The 18869-nt window shown below is 34.0% G+C and overlaps 4 protein-coding genes across 6 annotated transcripts; 1 reads left to right on the forward strand and 3 right to left on the reverse strand.

The window, feature by feature from the left end:
• The first annotated feature begins 1110 nt into the window (after positions 1–1110).
• LOC100804252 (uncharacterized) lies at positions 1111–5938 on the forward strand. Its single transcript, XM_003531531.5, has 5 exons — positions 1111–1635; positions 3022–3131; positions 3224–3595; positions 3928–4579; positions 5341–5938. Exons 1-5 carry the CDS (start codon positions 1425–1427, stop codon positions 5433–5435), a joined length of 1440 nt encoding a protein of 479 aa, XP_003531579.1. The 5' UTR covers positions 1111–1424; the 3' UTR covers positions 5436–5938.
• Positions 5939–7461: 1523 nt separating this feature from the next.
• On the reverse strand, positions 7462–10417 carry LOC100804780 (alpha-crystallin domain-containing protein). 2 transcript variants are annotated; one of them, NM_001255646.3, is made up of 3 exons: positions 10062–10205; positions 8729–9700; positions 7462–8112 (listed from the first exon to the last, which is right to left on the reverse strand). In NM_001255646.3, the coding sequence occupies exons 2-3, from the start codon at positions 9675–9677 to the stop codon at positions 7877–7879; spliced, it is 1185 nt and encodes a 394-aa protein (NP_001242575.2). In that variant the 5' UTR covers positions 9678–9700; positions 10062–10205; the 3' UTR covers positions 7462–7876. The 2 variants fall into 2 exon arrangements, with proteins under 2 accessions (NP_001242575.2, XP_006584590.1); XM_006584527.4 differs by having other exon boundaries at positions 7502–8109; positions 10062–10417.
• A 475-nt stretch (positions 10418–10892) lies between these two features.
• LOC100805315 (rhomboid-like protease 2-like) lies at positions 10893–15573 on the reverse strand. Of its 2 annotated transcripts, NM_001255734.3 has the most exons (9): positions 15064–15573; positions 13658–13917; positions 13424–13478; positions 13265–13345; positions 13086–13182; positions 12935–13002; positions 12347–12445; positions 11846–11887; positions 10893–11455 (listed from the first exon to the last, which is right to left on the reverse strand). In NM_001255734.3, the coding sequence occupies exons 1-9, from the start codon at positions 15232–15234 to the stop codon at positions 11300–11302; spliced, it is 1029 nt and encodes a 342-aa protein (NP_001242663.2). In that variant the 5' UTR covers positions 15235–15573; the 3' UTR covers positions 10893–11299. The 2 variants fall into 2 exon arrangements, with proteins under 2 accessions (NP_001242663.2, XP_006584592.1); XM_006584529.3 differs by lacking the exon at positions 13658–13917 and having other exon boundaries at positions 11097–11455; positions 15064–15298.
• LOC100793656 (E3 ubiquitin-protein ligase RING1) lies at positions 15447–17568 on the reverse strand. The gene is made up of 2 exons (XM_003532934.5): positions 16511–17568; positions 15447–16199 (listed from the first exon to the last, which is right to left on the reverse strand). Exons 1-2 carry the CDS (start codon positions 17427–17429, stop codon positions 16165–16167), a joined length of 954 nt encoding a protein of 317 aa, XP_003532982.2. The 5' UTR covers positions 17430–17568; the 3' UTR covers positions 15447–16164.
• Positions 17569–18869: the final 1301 nt, after the last annotated feature.

An 18869-nucleotide genomic window follows, 5' to 3' on the forward strand; every position in this document is an offset into this window, starting at 1 on the left:
ACTTGTATGGATAGGTTGTTTTTAAATGCTAGTTTTGTACACAACGCGTTTTCCCATCCATCCTTGAATTTTGAAGCTCCAATCCAATAAATATGCATCATGGCGTTGGCGTCGAAGTTGTTGTTGTTGTTTGTTGCTGTGCAATCTTTGCCTCTGACAATTACAACGTGCACATCTAATTAGTCTCATTGGTTTACAGAGCAATAAAATGATTCTCCACTTCTCAATGCCCCACGTGCATCCTCTTCATTAGTCAATTTCTTAGCTTCTTCCTCACAAAAGCACCCCGAGATAAAGGATCCATTTTTGTAGTAGATGTCAATGTTAATGCAAAATTGTAAATCATAAGCAAATAGTACAACTCATCTCTTGTTCTTAAATATAAAAAATACACACAAATAATAAAGTCAATTAATCCCAATTAATTAATTAATTAATCAATTGCATCAATTTCTTTTTTTTTTCAACTTACCTTTTATTGAAACTTGATAAAAAGAGTCATTGAAACTAATATATTAAATAAATGAAAGATATTTTAGAAATATTAACATTAAATATAATAAGGTTAGTTAAAATTTATTTATATTTAAGATAAGAAAATATTTTTTTTTATATTTGAGACTAAAGGTAGTAATATTGTTAATAAATAATTTTTTTTAAATAAAGTGATTAAACATAAGTGATCAATATGCTCAAATTAATGTTGAATCCTTTGGATAATACTCAATTTTATCCTTAATGAAATGTGTATAAAAAATATTTTTTTAGAAGAGTTTAATTCCTCAAATAAATTTTTAATATTTTAAAAGAGATTAATTTTTAAATGTATCAAAAGATTAATCTTTGACTTAATTCAGATACCTGAATTCACTAAAAAAAATAGTGGATATTGAAATAAGTTAATCCTAACAACTAGTAGCATTTTTAAAGGGGGCGAATCACATGCCGATTTGCATTCTTTCTGTTTTATTCATATAATAATACAGCTGTTTTATTTTTTATTTGTATAAATAATTGCCTAATGGACTTGAAGTTTATTTAACAAAAACCATAGTTTAATCAATTATGTAGTGGTAATAATATGCTGATAACATAATATTCCCTTGGCTTTATGCTGATATACTCTTTCTTTTTTTCTCTTTCACCTTTGCTTCTCCTCAACGTTCGGTAGCCTAAAACTTAGCTGTAATAAAAAAAAAATTAAAAAAGAAAAAGAAAATAAGAGAGAGAGTTTACATTTTACAAGTATAGGTAGATATAGGTAGATTACAATTAAAGAGAGGAAAATGGGTTTAATGGTTTTTTCTAGAGAGAGAGAGAGAGAGGCATGATGGCCACCAATCCCATGAACATAGCTTTGGCCTCTTATTCTTATTCTCAGTGTTGAGAGAGAGAGTGTGGTAGTGATTCCAGATGCTTTGGAAATGGGAAAAAATGAACAACAACATGTTCAGGAAGAAGGGCAGGTTGAGGTTCCACCATGTTGTTTGGTCCTTCTTCGACCATTCAGTTTCAAGTGTCTCTTCCTTCTCCTACTCAGTTTGTCGGCTCTGCTTTCTGCACTCTTTTGGGTTCTTCCTAGACACAACACCATCTCATATAGTTTTGATGCAAAAGATGTAATTAAGCAAAGTGGTCAGTCTCGCTCACTCACCCTCTTCTCATGATGCCATATGGGGAATTTTCTAAATTTTGCATTTTTGGTTCTTTGATTGTCATATTTTAATTATTATAGTAATTCAACGATTGAAATTTTTTATCTCGAATTTGGGTTTTTGGGTTTTGGTTATGATGTTGTTTCTCAAAATTTGATTTTGTGATGTTTTGAGTGAATTGTCTGAATTTCGTGTTGTTTTATCAGTTTTCTCTGATGTTTTGAAGATACTACAAATTTAGGGATTTTTTTTGGATGAATTTTGAGGGAAAGTTGTGTGAACAAAAAAATATTTGATGATACTACATGCCAAGAGGAGCCGCGTGAATACCTGTCAAACTAACATTAATGTTCTGTCTAATTAAAAAGCATTGATTTTTTTAAGAGGTGCAATGATTATCTGGCATGCATATCCGGTTTTGTCTGTTTGATTGTGTGTCAATACTGTCTTGGATTTACTTTCCTAGTGTGTTAATGTGATATGCTTAACCCATGAATTGTGGTGAAAGTTTGCATATGTGTCACTTGTATTAGTTCAGGAATTTAAAATGCTGATTGCTGTGAGTAACTGTATTGTATGTAAAAACCTAAAAATATGAATGTAATACTAGTTTGTATGGAAATATACATTAAATGTTGTGTACAATTGGAAATGTATCATTTTAATGAAGTTTTAAATTAACATTTATCAGTAAGTGGTTAACTTATGGTTGACCCTTAGCAAGTGCTGGTGGACTCATTAACAAGACCCTTCCTAGAATATTATACTTGGTTACTCGTGATACCTTTTTCTTTTTTTTCAATTCCTTTTATACATAAAAAACTTGTTTGTATTTACAATTGTGAATTATTATTTATAGATTGGTTGTAGTCAGCTTCTCACTGCTATATAAAATAGCATAACAATGCTTCATCACTGAGTATTAATTTTTAGTTACCTGAAACTTTTATAACATAGGTTGGAGAATATTAGGATATTCAGTAGGAATCCTGGAATACTGTGTGTTTCAAAGATTTGAACAACAAAAGCCTTATCTCACTAAGATTTGAACATGGATGAAAAATATAATCCACTCAAGTGCAAGAACAATGCATTGATGGCTTAGCATTGTGAGACTACCTCTAACATGATTGAATTATTTTTAGGTTGCAATCCTGTACCGGTGAAACCAAAGTCCTTTTGTTGTTCATATCCTTTGTTTTGTGCAATATGTGTGATCTGTGCAACTGTCACTCATAAGTTTGTATATTGCTTTCTTTTTCTATGATTAATCTTCTGCATTATATACTGTATCACCATTTAAATTTGTATCCAAGTGACATTACTAAATTTATTGATGATTTATTTCCCTTCAAAATATTTTCAGCTTCTGTTCAGACATCCTTCAGACTGGAAAAACCGGTTTCACAGCTTATTCCATATATTGAAACATTAGAACATGATATGCACGACGAAATAGCTCTACCAAATACAGAGGTTTTGGTTTTGCCCTTGCTTGTGTTCTTATATTTTTTTTTTTCCCTAAGACTGTTTAGGCATATGGCTTATAAGCTATTTAACCTTAACAGGTGGCTCTCCTGTCCATGCACCAAAGTATTCCACCTAACTGTACTGACGTGGTGTTTGGTGTTCTCTCTGATCCAATGAATTCTTCAATAAATCCAGTGTCCTTGAGTGTGCTGAAGTCATCTTTAATTGAACTGTTTCTCAAGCAAATCAACCTGACTTTGACATCATCAATATTTGGGAATGCATCAATATTTGAGATCTTGAAGTTTCCTGGAGGGTTAACTGTAATACCAGTACAGTCTGCTTATATTTGGCAGATGCCAGAGATTTTGTTTAATTTTACTCTTAACAATTCAATATCCGAGGTATTGGAAAATTTTGATGACTTCAAGGATGAATTGAAGTTTGGATTGCGTCTAAACTCTGATGAGGTACAGTCCTATAACCTGATTCATTTGTTATTTTCGAGGGTTTCAGTTTTGGTTTTATAAATGCCACTTAAAACACTGAACCAGTAATCTATTTCTGATTTCTCAGACTCAGCTTGCATTTAATCCTCCCCCCCCCCCAAAAAAAAATAATCTTGTTATCACTTTTTTTTTTCTTTTTTACTTATTTGCAAGTTTGACCCCTCTAATATAGAGAACAAAGGTAGCAGAAACCATTAGAAGTTGGGTTTGAGTCCATTCAGAGATTGCTAAAATAAGCTTCTACACAAATTGTCTGTATTGCACTGATATCTAACATGTGACTTTTTGAGCAGAATGTGTATGTGCAAATAACAAATGCAAATGGCTCATCGATAACTCCTCCAGTAGTAGTGCAGGCTTCAGTCATGCCAGGCTTTGGGAGCCTCTTACCTCAAAGATTAAAGCAATTAGCTCAAACAATAACAGGTTCTGCTGGCAAAAATCTTGGCCTTGATAACTCAGTTTTTGGCAGAGTTAAAGAAGTCAGATTATCTTCTTTCTTGAAGAATACACTACATGCTTCCTCACCTTCTCCTGCTCCTGCTCCATCTCCACAGTTAATTGATCACTCTGAGCCATCAACTTCACCACATCGTGCTAGTCCTTACACTCCAATATCACCAGCAGCTGCTGAACAACCTCCTTGTTTCGATTGTGAAGTACCCTCACCTGCACCTTCTATGGTGCCTGCGCATCCTCCAGATCCCTGTCTATATAGTGGCTTCCTTCATCATCCAATCCCTTCGCCAAAATCTTATTCTAAACCATCCTTTCCCCCTGATTATTCACCTGCTGCTGCCCCTACCTCAAATTCTGCTAGCCACACCAGTGAGGAAGCTTCTGATCCGTCTCGTGAAGCCGAGGTGTCCCATGGATCCAAGCTTCGGCAGGGTGAAGAGACGTCTAATAAACTGGTGTCTCATCTACTTGCTCCATCCTCTTTATGTAAGTTTATCTGGTCAAATAGATTCCTTTTGTTTCTCATGTTTTGCTTGGAACTGATGATAAGACTTATATAATGCTGACAACATATTATTTAAGCATCCTCTTAAAAGTATGTTTACTTTTTGGAGCTGCTAATCTTTTTGGTAGTGGTTACTCATAGTATTTTTATGCACTTCATCAGTCTGTAAGATTTTTTATTGCACAATGTTTAACATGGGAACGTTTTGGGAGCTTTTTTTTGTTAGAATTTTGGGAATTGTCTTGTCTGTGATGGAATGCTCCTTAAACCCAGGCTTGGGTTCTTTTGATTCTGATACACTTAATGGTTTTAGAATTTAGAGTAGGGGATCATGATCCAGATTAGCTTCCTCATCTGAAAATGAGTATATGACAGATGGAAACCTAATAAGAATCTCCGGATACTAGATTGATTTTGCACGATATTGACAAGGGAAGAGAGGTTTAATTGGTGGATTTTAGACATAATTTGATAAAGATCCAATGCTAAATATTTATGTATCAAAGATTGTATTTCAGTGAAGCACAATTGTTGCAAAGTTGTGGCGCACCATACATGTATGTCAATTACTTTTAAAGAAATCAAAGGCAGGAGTATTTGCTATTTACTTTTAAGACCACCATTTTCTGTATCAGACGACTCATTCTTTTCTAAACATATAAATTCATTGCATTCTTGTTTCCTGACTTGTGTTTTCTTAAAACTTATTTTTTTCTTTTTCCCTTTCCTTTATTCTGTGCAGCTTCAGCGAGTGGTGATTTCCGTGGGGAAATGTTGCTAATGGGATTTTGTATGGTATTAATTTCATTTGTTTTTCTCAATGATACCACATTTTGATGATATGGAGATGTTGCCTGCTGAAGGATCCTGGAGACATGCGAGGACTACTACAACAGCCTAATGACGTGCTTTGCAAGTTTTGTTTAGATAATGGAAGGAAGAAACTTCCGTCCAATTTTAATTTGCCTTAATTTTACTTCAAGTATGCAACCGACCACCATGTAAAGCTCCGGTGGGTAAAGGGTCAAAGCCAGAAAGTTGGCAGGCCTCTCATCTAGTACTACATATTTCTATGAAGCATGAAATTGATCCCAAAGGGGTCAACTAACAAACATCATGATCGAGAGCAAAATTGGCTTTCAGATGTCAGAAGAACCATCCCTTGTATTCGATCAAGTGTATGATATGCAAAGAAATGTGGGTTCTTTGAGCATCTGAATCTGTAAAACAACCATAGTAATATCTAGCAAAAAGATAAATTAGTCACACTTGTATAGCTCTATGCTCCCCCCCTTCTCCCTACTTTTGAAAGAAAATAAGAATTCAAATTCATCCATGAAGAAACGCGTGTTCTTTGTAGTCTAGACAGATCTTTTACTCTGGAAAAAAGTGGTCAAAGGAAAACATATAGAGAAAAGTGAATGTTAACTACATGTGTTAGAGTTTCTTGGGACTAGCAAGTGTCAAGATAAAGAAAAATAATAAGAGGGTTCGGAACAGATGTTCTGCCCAGATTTCTGTTTGAAGTATTCCTTTTGTTTAGATAAAAAAAAAAGGTGAAAACAATAAAATATAAAATTATATTTTATTCTTTCAAGAATGAAAGAAATATTGAAATGATTATGTGTGATTTTTAAAATAATTATCTTAAAATAATTCAAACAGTGGTTTGTGACTTTTTAAATGTTATTTTTTCAAGTTTTAATTATGTTGACTTATAAAATAATTAAAACGGTGATTTGTGATTGAATGATAATGAAAGTTTGTGCATAGGCCTTAAACTCTTACTCTAAGGGAGAAAAAAGATTATACATTGTTGTTGACAGTATAAAATTTTATATAGTCATCCAATTTAAATGGTGATTTGTGTTTAGATAACAATGTAAATCTAGTATATAAATAATAAATTCTTATTTTAATTATGATTGTGACTAATTAGTACTTTAAAAACATGATTATGCAACGACAACAGTGTAAAATAATTTTTTTTTATTGTCACCCAATTATATATTGTAAGTTTGTTGTCTTTTGTAATAATTAAATAAATAATATATTATTGTCAAACTAGGTGTGTAATACACACTTGGACCAAATTTATTACCCAGTAGACATGAGATACAAAATTTAAAATTAAATGTAATAAAAATGTAACGACCATATGATGAGAATACATATCTGATAAAAAACTTATCCATTATAAAATTAATTTTGATAATTTAAAAAACGCTACCAAACAGCGTACTACCTTCTTTCGATGTCTTCTGATGTTTTAATTTTCTATTTTTATCCCAAGACAATTTTGATGTTTTAGGATTTCAAAATCTAATTAATGTATTTTTTTTTTCAAATATACGCTTATTTAATATCCACTGCTAGTGGTACAAGTATCAAAGATTAAATATTAAATAAAGATATTTTAATTTAAATATAACAATTTTTATTCCGTTAAGTATTTCTTAATCTATATATAATAACCTTAAACATGTTACCTTAAAAAAAACTTACACATTAAAAGATACGAGAAGAAGAAAATAATAAGTTAGTGTAAGTGTGGATTGTTTTTTCGGCCTCAGGTTAACCAAATAGGCTATAATTAATTTAAGAGGCAGGCTATGGTTTTAAAGCGTGATGTGGAATGAAAGACTGACCACATTCTCCTCACACTCGAAAGCATTTGGTAATGGGACTGGGTGAAGAACAATGCCTTGATGATGTCCTAAATATATGCAGATAGCACTATTTTCAATGCAAATATAAATGTAAATTTTAAACAGTAATATAAATGTAATTTACAAATAAGACAAAAACATATACTATCTATTTGTGTGCTGTAATCAATTCATGTTCTGTATTTTTTTCTCAATAGTTTGGGAGTAAATGTGAAAGATTTGGAGGCATAGAAGTTTATTAAATTCAATCGATATTTTTCCCATCGACTTTTTCTGTGCTACTTTTGCAGCGAGAGGGTCAGAGTCACAGATGAATAAGATGATATTCAGCAATTCCAATCTCACTACCCAGTTACACATTCACCCCTTTAATTAAAGAAAAATCCATGCTTCCTTTCATTTCATACACATGCGAACTCTTTAGTTTACTAAACTAACTAGATCATTCTATTTCCTCATGAACAAAACTAGTAGTTCGTTGTCAATTTTAGCATCTGAAGTAATCTGGCTTCTCACTTCTCACAAAAGAAAAAATATCTTGGTTCCTCTCACTCTTTGGGAAATCTAGAATTACTCACAAAAGCTAGATACCCAACTCTTGCCCGTTAACTACTGCTTGATTACAACTCCTTCAAAAATGCCATCAGGCCTGAAGTTAGGTGCGAAGAGTCTTGGATCAACAGGTCCCGGAAGACTGAATGAAAGTGTGAATGGTCCAGGAGAGCATAACTGCCTAATTTTCATCTGAAAAACACGTGATTGTTTCGTTATAGTACTTCCACCAGTTAACACCCCTCTGATCTGAACCCTCCCATCAGATTCAATATCACAACTGAACTGACCTGCTACAAAGTATGACGATAACTTGTTAAAAAAATAACTAATAAAGAATCTTTACAGGTTACAGGAGTTATGAATTTATCATTAGATAAAGATTGATGGATTTTCTAAAACAAGAACCAGACAAAGAGGATGAGTTGAGGCAAATACTAGTTTAAGGACCTCGAAGACGCATGCATTTGAAAATGGTCACAGTTGCAGCACATTACTATCTTTTGTTTTACACTTCTGCACCAATACTAAAATATGAATAGCTGTTCTCACCAATACTAAAATATGCATGATATTACCAGCTTGTATGATCTTCACTACCTAGGCTTATCCTATTTGTGTAAGGAGCTAAATATTCTTTGCAGTTCTCAACAACAACACTCATAAAATTGCCCAAATACAATTCTTTACTGACAGAACAACTATGATCCCATAACAATAGCCGGCTATAAGCAGTCTGTTAATATTCATGACTTCTGGCCAAGATACAAAAAGCTCTATAGTATAATGCATAAAGGGATCATTTCTATTTCTGATAAATTGAATAAGAACCCCCTTCCAACAGATAATCAACGACAATAAGAAGACTGGAAAAAGAAACCTGAGTAAATAAAAAGAGGAGAAACATACTGAAATCTTTCTTGACCCCTGGCAAGGAAACTCGGAATAGATATGCCACTTTACTAATACCAATGTCTACAACACCAACAGATGGACCAAATGGCCCTCTTCTGGCTGTCCCTTTTAAAATAAGAGAAGAATCTCCATTGCAGTCACCAATGTCAGGAATAGAGATAAGGGGCATGAATGTTGGCCCATCAGATTTGCACTTTTTCTTGGAAGGTTCTACCTTGGCATTATGTTTTGTAGGGAGGACATTGGGAAATTTCGGCTTTAGCGGTGTACCATCAATATACTTCCTCTTGCGCTCTTGTTGAAGCTTTTCTGATTGGCATCCCCCATTTGGAAAAGTCTCTGGCATTTTGTTCATGCAATTATCACCACCTTCCTTGCTTGATCGACAATCAAGTTGAAAACATTGACATTCACTTAGATTCAACTTGAAAGTCCTGACACCAGTTAAAGACCTGAATCTATTTAAGTCCTCCTCTTTGATGCAAGACGTAGAAGGATCGTCAACTAAAACAACCCCTTTAACAACTCTGAAGCTATCAGGGTACCATATCTGTTGATGCAGATCCAAAGGGAAAAAGCTAGTGAACTGCTGACTATATTCCTGGGTAATAAAGTCAGAAGTGGGCAAAACTAATTTCCCCTTTAGATACATATGGAACATATTGATATCCAAGACTAGGTCAGGGGAAGCATCTCTGAGGAGATAATAATACAATCTCTCCAAGAAAGAAACACTAACATACGAAGGTCCCAAATCACTCGAGATATAGGGTGGGGATCCAGCGATTAGTCTTCGAATAACAGAACATCTTGGATTATGAGACTTGACATCAGGTCCCAAATAAGTAGTGACGATGAAGTCAATGAGAAACTTCCTATCACTACTCACCGGTTTGACAGTGAGAGAACTTCTCTTGTAATTAAGATTTCCTCTCAAATCCATGAGTGGTGTGGATTCACATTCACCTGAAACAGCACAGAGAATTTACTACTACAATACAATTTAGGAATATATTAATTTATAATTTGAAATTTCCTAATGAGGGACAAAGTAATAAAAAGTCTTGAGAAGGAGAAACAAGTTAACCCATCATTTTTTAGTTGTTTTCCCCCCTTCCCAAATAGGGTTTATGTGACGTAACCGTAAGATATATTTCTCAGCATGGAAGTTGGAAGGGTTTAAAATGTATCACAATGGGCGTTGGGGATGGGAACAAGTGTGATTGATTTAGTGTGCATTCCTATTCGTCCCATTCCTCTATCACTCTACAACCAAACACCGTGGAAAGTACAACTAAGTAGATGCAATATGAATCAAAACTGATACCTTGAAGAGGGTTGTGTGTGTGTGTGAGTGAGTGAGAAGAGAAGAATAATCCACAGTGACGACGGTGAGAAGAGGAACTGGAAGCATGCGCCGTCGCTGAAGGAATGTGGATGTGGCGAATATTTGTTTTCTTTCCCCTTCTTCATTTCTAGTTGGGACTTGTGACTTGATATAACTCCACTCTGCATTACACAATCTGTACCTTGGGCTTGAGCTAAACGTTTCTTGTTTTTTACTTTTTTTTCATTTTTAAGAAATCATATTTTTTTTAGGATAAATAGTTAAATTGTCCGTAAAGGCATGAATGCATCTTACACTTGCAGGAAGAATTTGGTTGTTTACCTCTTTATTTATTTAAACATGTATCTTTTTTTGTTTTAGATATTTAATACTTTAAGAAATATTTATATAATTTTATTATTTTTTTATCCATAAGAATTAAATATAATATAAAAAAATTTACAACACTCAATCCCTCTTTGATCTCTTAGATCGTACTCAACCAGTTTGGTTATAATTAATTTTATTATTCTAAGAACTATTTAAAAGAGTGAATGTAATACTTGAATAACCAAATTAACAGTTTACTCAATAAAATAAAATAAAAACTGGTTGTAACTTCGAGTTGTCATATAAACCATAATTTTAATTGATAAAAAACTCTTTAGATTTATAGTAGTAAAATAGCGACATGAAAAAATAAAATTAAGAATTTTCACTTGGCACAATATTATGAAATGAGGTAATACGGGAGTTTAATTTTGTTTGAAAAAAAATAACATACATTTAGATAAGGCATTAACAATAAGGTATTAAAAATGTTATAGCTGTAAAAAAAAATGTTATAGCAAACCAATAACCGGAAGAAGACAAAAAAGAAAAATAACTTTGTCAACATGACAACATCATGACCGATGTGCCATTTCTTCGGCCACTAACGAGGATGAGCCTCCTAACTCCAACTTCCAATTCAGAGTGAAACAGTTGAAATGGCAACGTAAACCACAATCTAAGAGGGAAAATGAAGGATACCAATTACACAAATACAATTTATAAATACAATGTCCCAGTGTGAAGGTTATTAAAGTATACAAAATAATTCAGACGTGTCAGGTACTTGTACTACAACCCCACAATCTTAAGTATTTTAAGAGAAGCTCACAGCAGTGAATCATTTTACCAATAAACAACGAGCAATGATTAGTTATGAGTTCCATTCCATACATAATGAAATGTTTCTATTTCCATTGCTTAGGTACTCTTTTAATCTTGAAGAGTTTATACATTGGTGCAGTGTCAATGAAAAGTCTTCTTCCATCACTTGATGTGGATTCATGTTTCCATGCCGGTCCAATAAACCATGATGCAGCAACTCCACCAACCAACCCTCCTAACTGAAATATATTATGTTAAAGGAAGTGCTAGCAATAGAAAAGAAAGTAGCACAGGTTAAGATGGTTTAGTTATTGAAATTGAACTACTTACTAAATAAGATAGTAATACAAGGAATATAATAATACCACTGATGAACATATTCCGTTATGAACCGAAATTTAGAACCATCAGTGGTCATGCCAGGTTTTTGCAAGTGAATGGAGTATACCCTACGTTTGTATATTCAATAACTGTTGCCAAACAAAGGAACTAAGCACATGAAATCTGAGTTCCTTAAAAAAAATTAACTACTGATACACTCGTTAACTTGCAAAAGATTGTCTCTTTAAGTTTTAATTGAAGAAAGAATTACAAAATGTGAGATATAAATAAAGCAATATTATACTTACATGTCCCCAGTTGTCAATCCCAGTGGATAATAGCCCAATAACCTGCACGAGAAATGCTTGCCATCATTACAATTTATAACACAAGAACGATAAAAGTAGGCCATGGCAACAGTAGCTCTTCTACCAGTCAGTCACAGAGTGGTGATATAAGTTAAAAGCAGAAAAAGTTCCCTGCATAACATTGCATGCACAACAACACTCTTCCCCAACACACATTGCCTACTGAAACATATAACACATCAATATACAGGCAGATTTGTACAACAAATTCTGGCAAAAACTCTGTTCCTTCCTGGTTAATTAAGAAGAAATGTAAAAGCAACAATTTAGCAGAATCAGAAGTGATCAGAGAACCTTAACTAAGGGAACCCTAGCAATAACTCAATCCAAAGGGCATTAGAAGAAATAACATCATTCACCTGAGAACTGTCTAAATCTCCTATAGTTTGGAGACACTAGAAAGCTTTCAGTTCTGCTAACACAAGGAATGAAGACACTTACCATATTGAGGGCAATTACTTGGGCTATGTGTTGTAAATCTTTTTTACCACCTCCCACAAGGTCTTTGTGCCTTAATACAAATACGGCAACTGATCCAACCTGAATCATTATAGCTCATCAGAAATAAAAGATAATATAGAAAAGAGTAACATGCCAGTTTTCTACCTTCTCTATATGGCCATTTTCAAATCAAGATAAGCATTTGGGAGAGATGGGTGTTGTGAAAAAAATAAATAAGAAAAAGGGTTCAGGGGAAGGAGAATAAAGGGCTAGAAGGCCAGAAGGGTGCTCCCTTCAGCTTCTTCAATAATCATCCCATTGTGTCAAGTTGTCAACTATATTATTTTACCCTAACCTTTTAAGGTGGAGATAGAGTTGAAGGTTCTTGGAAATAAAGAGGGAGATATTATGAAAGGGACATCCACGTTCAGAACTAAGCATGTAAATTCAGTCAAAACTACAAATTGGATTGCCTACCTTTTAGTTTCATTTTAGGTCATATATGTAAATATAAGTATAGCAATAAGCACACACATAAGGCAGATGGTAGGGCAAATTAGTGACAAATAAAATAATGAAATAACTTACTAGTCCAAAAATTGCTCCTGATGCACCTACAGCAGGCATTCTGCAGAACCAATAACTCGTAGCAGAACCTGATTTTCTAAAAATTATGGAATTACAATACTTGGAGGTAAGCAATATCATTGGCTATGGTAGAGAGAATAGGAGCAGTTACTTGCAATTGCAGAGATAAAGTAAACTGCAAGAAATCTCCGAGGGCCACTGAAGCTCTCCACAGTAGGACCAACTGAGTTCAAGGAATAACAATTTACCTGCAGAGAATTTGTAGTAATTTAAGATCTAAGCAAACCAGGCATAACAAAACAAACTTCAAACAATTAACTAGAATCCGACCAAAAGGTGTCCGATGTTGGCATGCAAAAAGGAAGACGTGGCAAGTCTCCAAAGTTGTCCTTTGTCAATTAGACTATTTATCTGTTAACATACAGAGTATACAAGTAAAGACTCCACAACATTTCGGACATGTATTCAGATTCTTAATTCCAAAGTTACCTTTGCTCCCCACAATAATAGCTTGCCTTGGGTTGCAAGTTGTGCAATATAAAATCTGTGCATGTAATTAGTAAATAATAAGCCATCTTACCAAGTTGTATATAAATTTGCAAAAACATCAGCTAGTAAAAGTAGAAACAGCAACATAAAGAACCAAAAACGACTGTACACTTTACAGGCTTACAGCAAAATGCAGACATCCAAGTCATAAACATGGTATGCTAATTTACTCACAAAACATTGGCAGCAAGGAGAATTTCTGTCCATTTCCTTCCATTAAATGGATCTTTTCCAGACATCTTGGAGTTGGACATCCCAGCCTTTCCATAGCGGCGGCCTCCATCTCCTCCCCCATTAAAGAAAGAGAAACTAGTTGACCATGAGGAAGTCAAATCACCGGTTGACAGTTGAAGATAGTTCAACCCATTGAGTTGAAAGCATCTTTGACACCACTTATCGTTCAATCTAAAAATGTGAGTTAAAGGAGCGAGTTTCTGTTCAGCAAAGGGGACAACGGAGTCAGGGAATACTACCGCAACATCAAAAGAAGAGACCCCATGCTCAAATTCATACAACACAACAACCTTATTCTACTAGGTGAAGTTGACTACATGAATCACACGATGTCATTAGGCTCAGTTAAAAACCAAATTCTGATCATTATGGAGGTAATATTTAAAGATCGCTTTATATCTTAAGTCAACATTACTTATTCTATGCAACATTAACAGTTGTGGACCCCTTTCTGGGCTTGTCACATGGCCTGAGGCCCACATGTATACATGGCTGCTTCACTTGCCAAACTACTAACATATAAGGCATTTCATGCCTACAGGTAATCTAAGTTTTATTTTGACACATCTTATACACTCTCTGGCTTTAGCATCAGAGTGCTTGTGTAGGTGATTGCAGGTTCCGCTCCGTACCTCGTTGGAGACAGCTGCTGCTTGCCGGAATTCTCACCGGAATCCTCTATGCATCCATTATTGTTGATCTTTCTTTTTTTTTCTTGGGTTAAGAAAAGTTTGGGTGAGTTGGGTCTTGGGACTCACCAGGGCCAGGGCCAGGACAGACTTCAAGTCTCAAAGAGCACTTACAAAGGTGCTTATAGATTACCCACCAACAAGTTCCTTACATCCACAGCGGCAATCGAACCCACCTCCTTTTGGAATATGAGTGTGTTCTTTACCAACTGGACCAACCTTTGTTGATCTTCCTCTACTCCTTGAGTTCAGACCATTACAATATCCAAATTCATACAAACCAAAAAATATAAAAAAGAAGACTGACAAGCCACAAGAGAAAGCCTCATCAACCAGAATGGAGCAAGTTCAAACAAGTGATAAAAAATTGAGTACACATCTTAAACACCATAACCTATTTCATATTCCCATCATCAATCAGTATTCAAAGTAGCATGAATCCAGTAACAAGAAGATCAACTACGTCACATGATCATAACAAGCGAAATTCTACAAAATAATAAACCCTTTTTAAACGACATGGTACTTGTGACCTCCATTTCAATCAGTTCCCATAAGATAAATGAGGAAAAGAAAAATAACTTGAAAATGTGAACCAAACCTAAGTTCCAAATTTTGCAATTAAGTGGAATAGACAAATGAAAATTGAAAAGGGACCTTGAAACAGGAGTGAAGAAGAACCCCAAGGCGGAGATGGTGGGTCGCGCGGCGGCGGAGAAGGTGGCCGAAGTGGAGGGACGCGGCGGTGGCGATGAGATCAAGTGGGTAAGGTGCCGTCTTGCAAACTGGTGACAGAAATGGCTGAGGCACATTCAATCCTACTACCATTCTCTTCTCTTCACACTTACACACAACAACTTTTCCACAGAGAAGACTCGAGTATTTATGTTTACTTGTGCCATTTTCTTCTCTTTTTTTCCTTTATTTTTTTTTCTACTTAAGATTTTAATAAAAAAATACCCATAAATGTTAGAAGTTAGTATTCTTAGCTTTTGTTAGAAAAAATTCCTGTAAACTTTTTCTACTTCCTTTGCCCTTAAACTAACTTGTATTTCCTGAATTTAATAAAGGTTTACTTACAAACCATAGAGTTTTGCTTACATTTTTGTGAGAAGTTTTCAAATAAATAAACTTTACAAGCAAATAATATCCAACGGAAAAAAAAAAACCTAAAAAACGTGGGGATATATGCCCTATATGCATGAATGATCTTATCATTTCATTTCATACAATATAGAAAACAATCTAATAAATATTTATGCGCGGCATAAAATGCGCAGTGTAGTTTTTCATATGCATACTCACAAATTATATGATGGATTTTTTCTTTTTGCCTTTTATCTTGGCTGCATAATTTTATTGAAATCATAATTTGCATAAATGCCCCAAAGAAATATGGGGTATCTTCATATTAGCAAAGGAATTACCGCAAACATTCACATTCAAGAGATTTATGGGCACAGAAAGTAAAAAGCTATGTATTTATATAGATAAGAGAGAGGGAGAGTAAAGAATAAATAAAAATCGATCAGGACACAAGTGAAGATCTCATTTTGAAATGTAGTTCTTCACCAAGAAATAATGTTTTTTCAATCATGATAATAACTTGTGGGCACATGCACCAGAAGTAGCCTTCGAAATCTTGAGTATCAATTCCATCCGTGTTCTTGAAATTTTACCTGCTTAATATTAACCAAGTGGAATAATTCTAATATGATAAACCAGGTTTCATGAGTATGATAGATCTCACTGATGAAGCTATATAACTAACAATGCTCGCCACCAAGAGCTACCTGCAGGTTCATATGTGACACCTTTGTCAGCCTTTAAAACTTCCAACTAAGGTAACAACAAATTATTATACTGTCTGAGATTTTGTAGCCCCTGACCAATCATCTGTATAATATATTATTAATCCTTTTACTTAAATCAAAACATATGATTATGTGTCACGTTGAAATTTACTGGAACAACCTGATCTCGGAAATGTAATATTTTTCCGTACCGTAAACTTTCATTTTTTTATAAAGACTAAAAATAAACAATGTTTTAAGCCTTAAGATTATAAATGAAACATTGTTTTAGCCTTAGATTTTGACATTACCTCTACGACCACGAACATGATTTTCTTGGAAATTAAAGTAGGACAGTGCCCAATCTAGAACAGAACGGATAGGCCAGAACGAAGCCAGTTGGTTCCAAATCCAGACCAAGCTGCTTGCAGCATTTTCATCATCATTTTGTAAACGGTAGTAATTAGCATTATTAGCACTAGTAACACCTTGTAGCTCATAGCGACACACAGGGCAAGTGTTGTGCATGCGCAGCCAAGGGATGATGCAGTCAGAATGGTAGAAATGCTTGCATGGCAACTCTCTAGCTTCCATGTCAAGCAAAAATTCATCTTTGCAAATTGGGCAATTGGGGTCACTTGCCAAATGTGTTTGTGTCAGCTTGACCATTGGCAATGCTGCAATGGCTGAAGATGCTGCTGGAGGTGGCCCTGGTCTATTATTATTGTTCTGAATCACCCCATCAATGAAGTCATCTAATAGTGCATTGTTCTCAAAAAGGGTGTCATCATGATCATCAGTGTCATTGGAAATAGGCCTAGGTACACGAGTTGGCCTTGGAAATCGGAGTGTAATCCAAGCCTGATGAGGATTTGATGAATTTGAACCATCTTCATAATTTTCTGTTTCCCAATGTGGGATTGTGTTGATCAAATGGTTGTTTTGCCTCCTAAGAGGTGGATCAAGAATGAGAGCCAAGTTATGCAATAGTTGAGTAGCAGGTGAAGGCTCTAAGTTATTCGGCACGTTCATGAGAAGCCTTGGCCTTGAGATATCAAGCTCATAACGCAGTTGGTGGAAGCAATAGGGGCACGTAGAAGTAAAACCATCATCATTGTTTGTAAAGGGTATTCTGACGGTTCTCTGGCAATATATGCACCATAAATAGTGGAAAGTTCTCGTTCTTCGAACCCCGTTAGCAACAACACGAGGACGGCCTGTCAGAGACATACGTGGATTGAGAATTTGAGATGATGAAAAGGTTGTTGTGTTTGGAGGAAGAAGGAATTAAGATAGATAGAACGTGGAACTATTTGTATGTGGTTGTTTTCATGAGAGGGATATGATGGTCTTGGATTGGAGCCACAAGAAAGGGATTCCTTTGCCTATGTTGCTATATATTGATATTGATCTCTGCTTTTTTGGTTAATCATCTAATGCATGCATGACATGCTTTCTTGCTTTTCTTCGTAAACTCTTTCTCCTCTTCACAAGGCAAAAAGGATGCTTGAATGATAATGGCAAGTTACTCACATGCAGCAATTTTGGTTTCCTTGAAGGTTTCTATGTGATACAATATACCTTATTTTAATGGATAACACCAAGCTTAATTTTCTTGATGAGCAGACCTAGATGCAAAGTAAGGAAGTATTAATTTGATTTAACTTGTTTTAGTTTTTTAAAAATATTTTTTAAAGAAAGAATTTGATCAAATAGTTTTTAATTTTAAAAGTTTTTAATGTTTTTTAATCATAAGATGTAAGAAAAAAAATGACTGCATAAGATGTAAGAAGATAAACTCCAAATTAATAATTATTTTCAAGAGACTTGCGTATTTGATAATTGTATGAGAATTTATTGGTAAAAAAAATAAACTTGTAAAAATTATCAAATAACTTTAATTTTAAATTTAAAAACCTTTTTTATTTTATCTCTGATTTTAAAATAACTTTTAAACTTAAAAAAGTTAATTCAATTACTTATTGTTAAGTACGTACGTGTAACGAATTTAGGCAGAGATACTATCACTTCATTTCTATAGGAGATGAAATTGAAAGGAAATAAATAGTAAAGAAAGAAAATATAAAAGAATTTGAAATAGAAAAAAAATACTATTTAGAATAATAGAATTAGGAAAATAAAATAAAATGACTTTATTTATTTTTAATTGTTTGATTATATTAAAAGGTAAAGAAAAGAAAAAATAAATAAAATAATTTAATTATCCTTTTTAAAAAGGAGCACTATCCCTCTCTTTAATGGCCTTTAAAAAAAACACAATTATGGCACATCTAAATAACCCTTAATTCATAAAAGTAAGAATATTTAAATGTACGACTATGCTTACTATGAAAGGGACTAATTTTTTTTTATTTGTTTAAAATTGTACTAAATTGATGTGTTTGAGGTACTTTTTTTTATTGATAAACGTTAGTTTTATCAAAATATTAAAGAAAAATATTTGAATTCACAATTTTTTCTTTATTTTTTCTTTCTTCAGTCAGCAAGTAAATCTTAGACGGACTAAGTAGATGAGTTTAAGATTGATTATTGATTTGGTTAAGGTCTAATGGTGTTGAATGGAAATCTATATATGAGTAACAAAGGTATGAGATTTTTTTTTTTTTTTTTCATTTGGTAGTCTCTCTAACAAGGACGATACATTGTGGA

This window comes from Glycine max, chromosome 8 (assembly GCF_000004515.6).
Source record: "Glycine max cultivar Williams 82 chromosome 8, Glycine_max_v4.0, whole genome shotgun sequence".
NCBI lineage: Eukaryota > Viridiplantae > Streptophyta > Magnoliopsida > Fabales > Fabaceae > Glycine > Glycine max.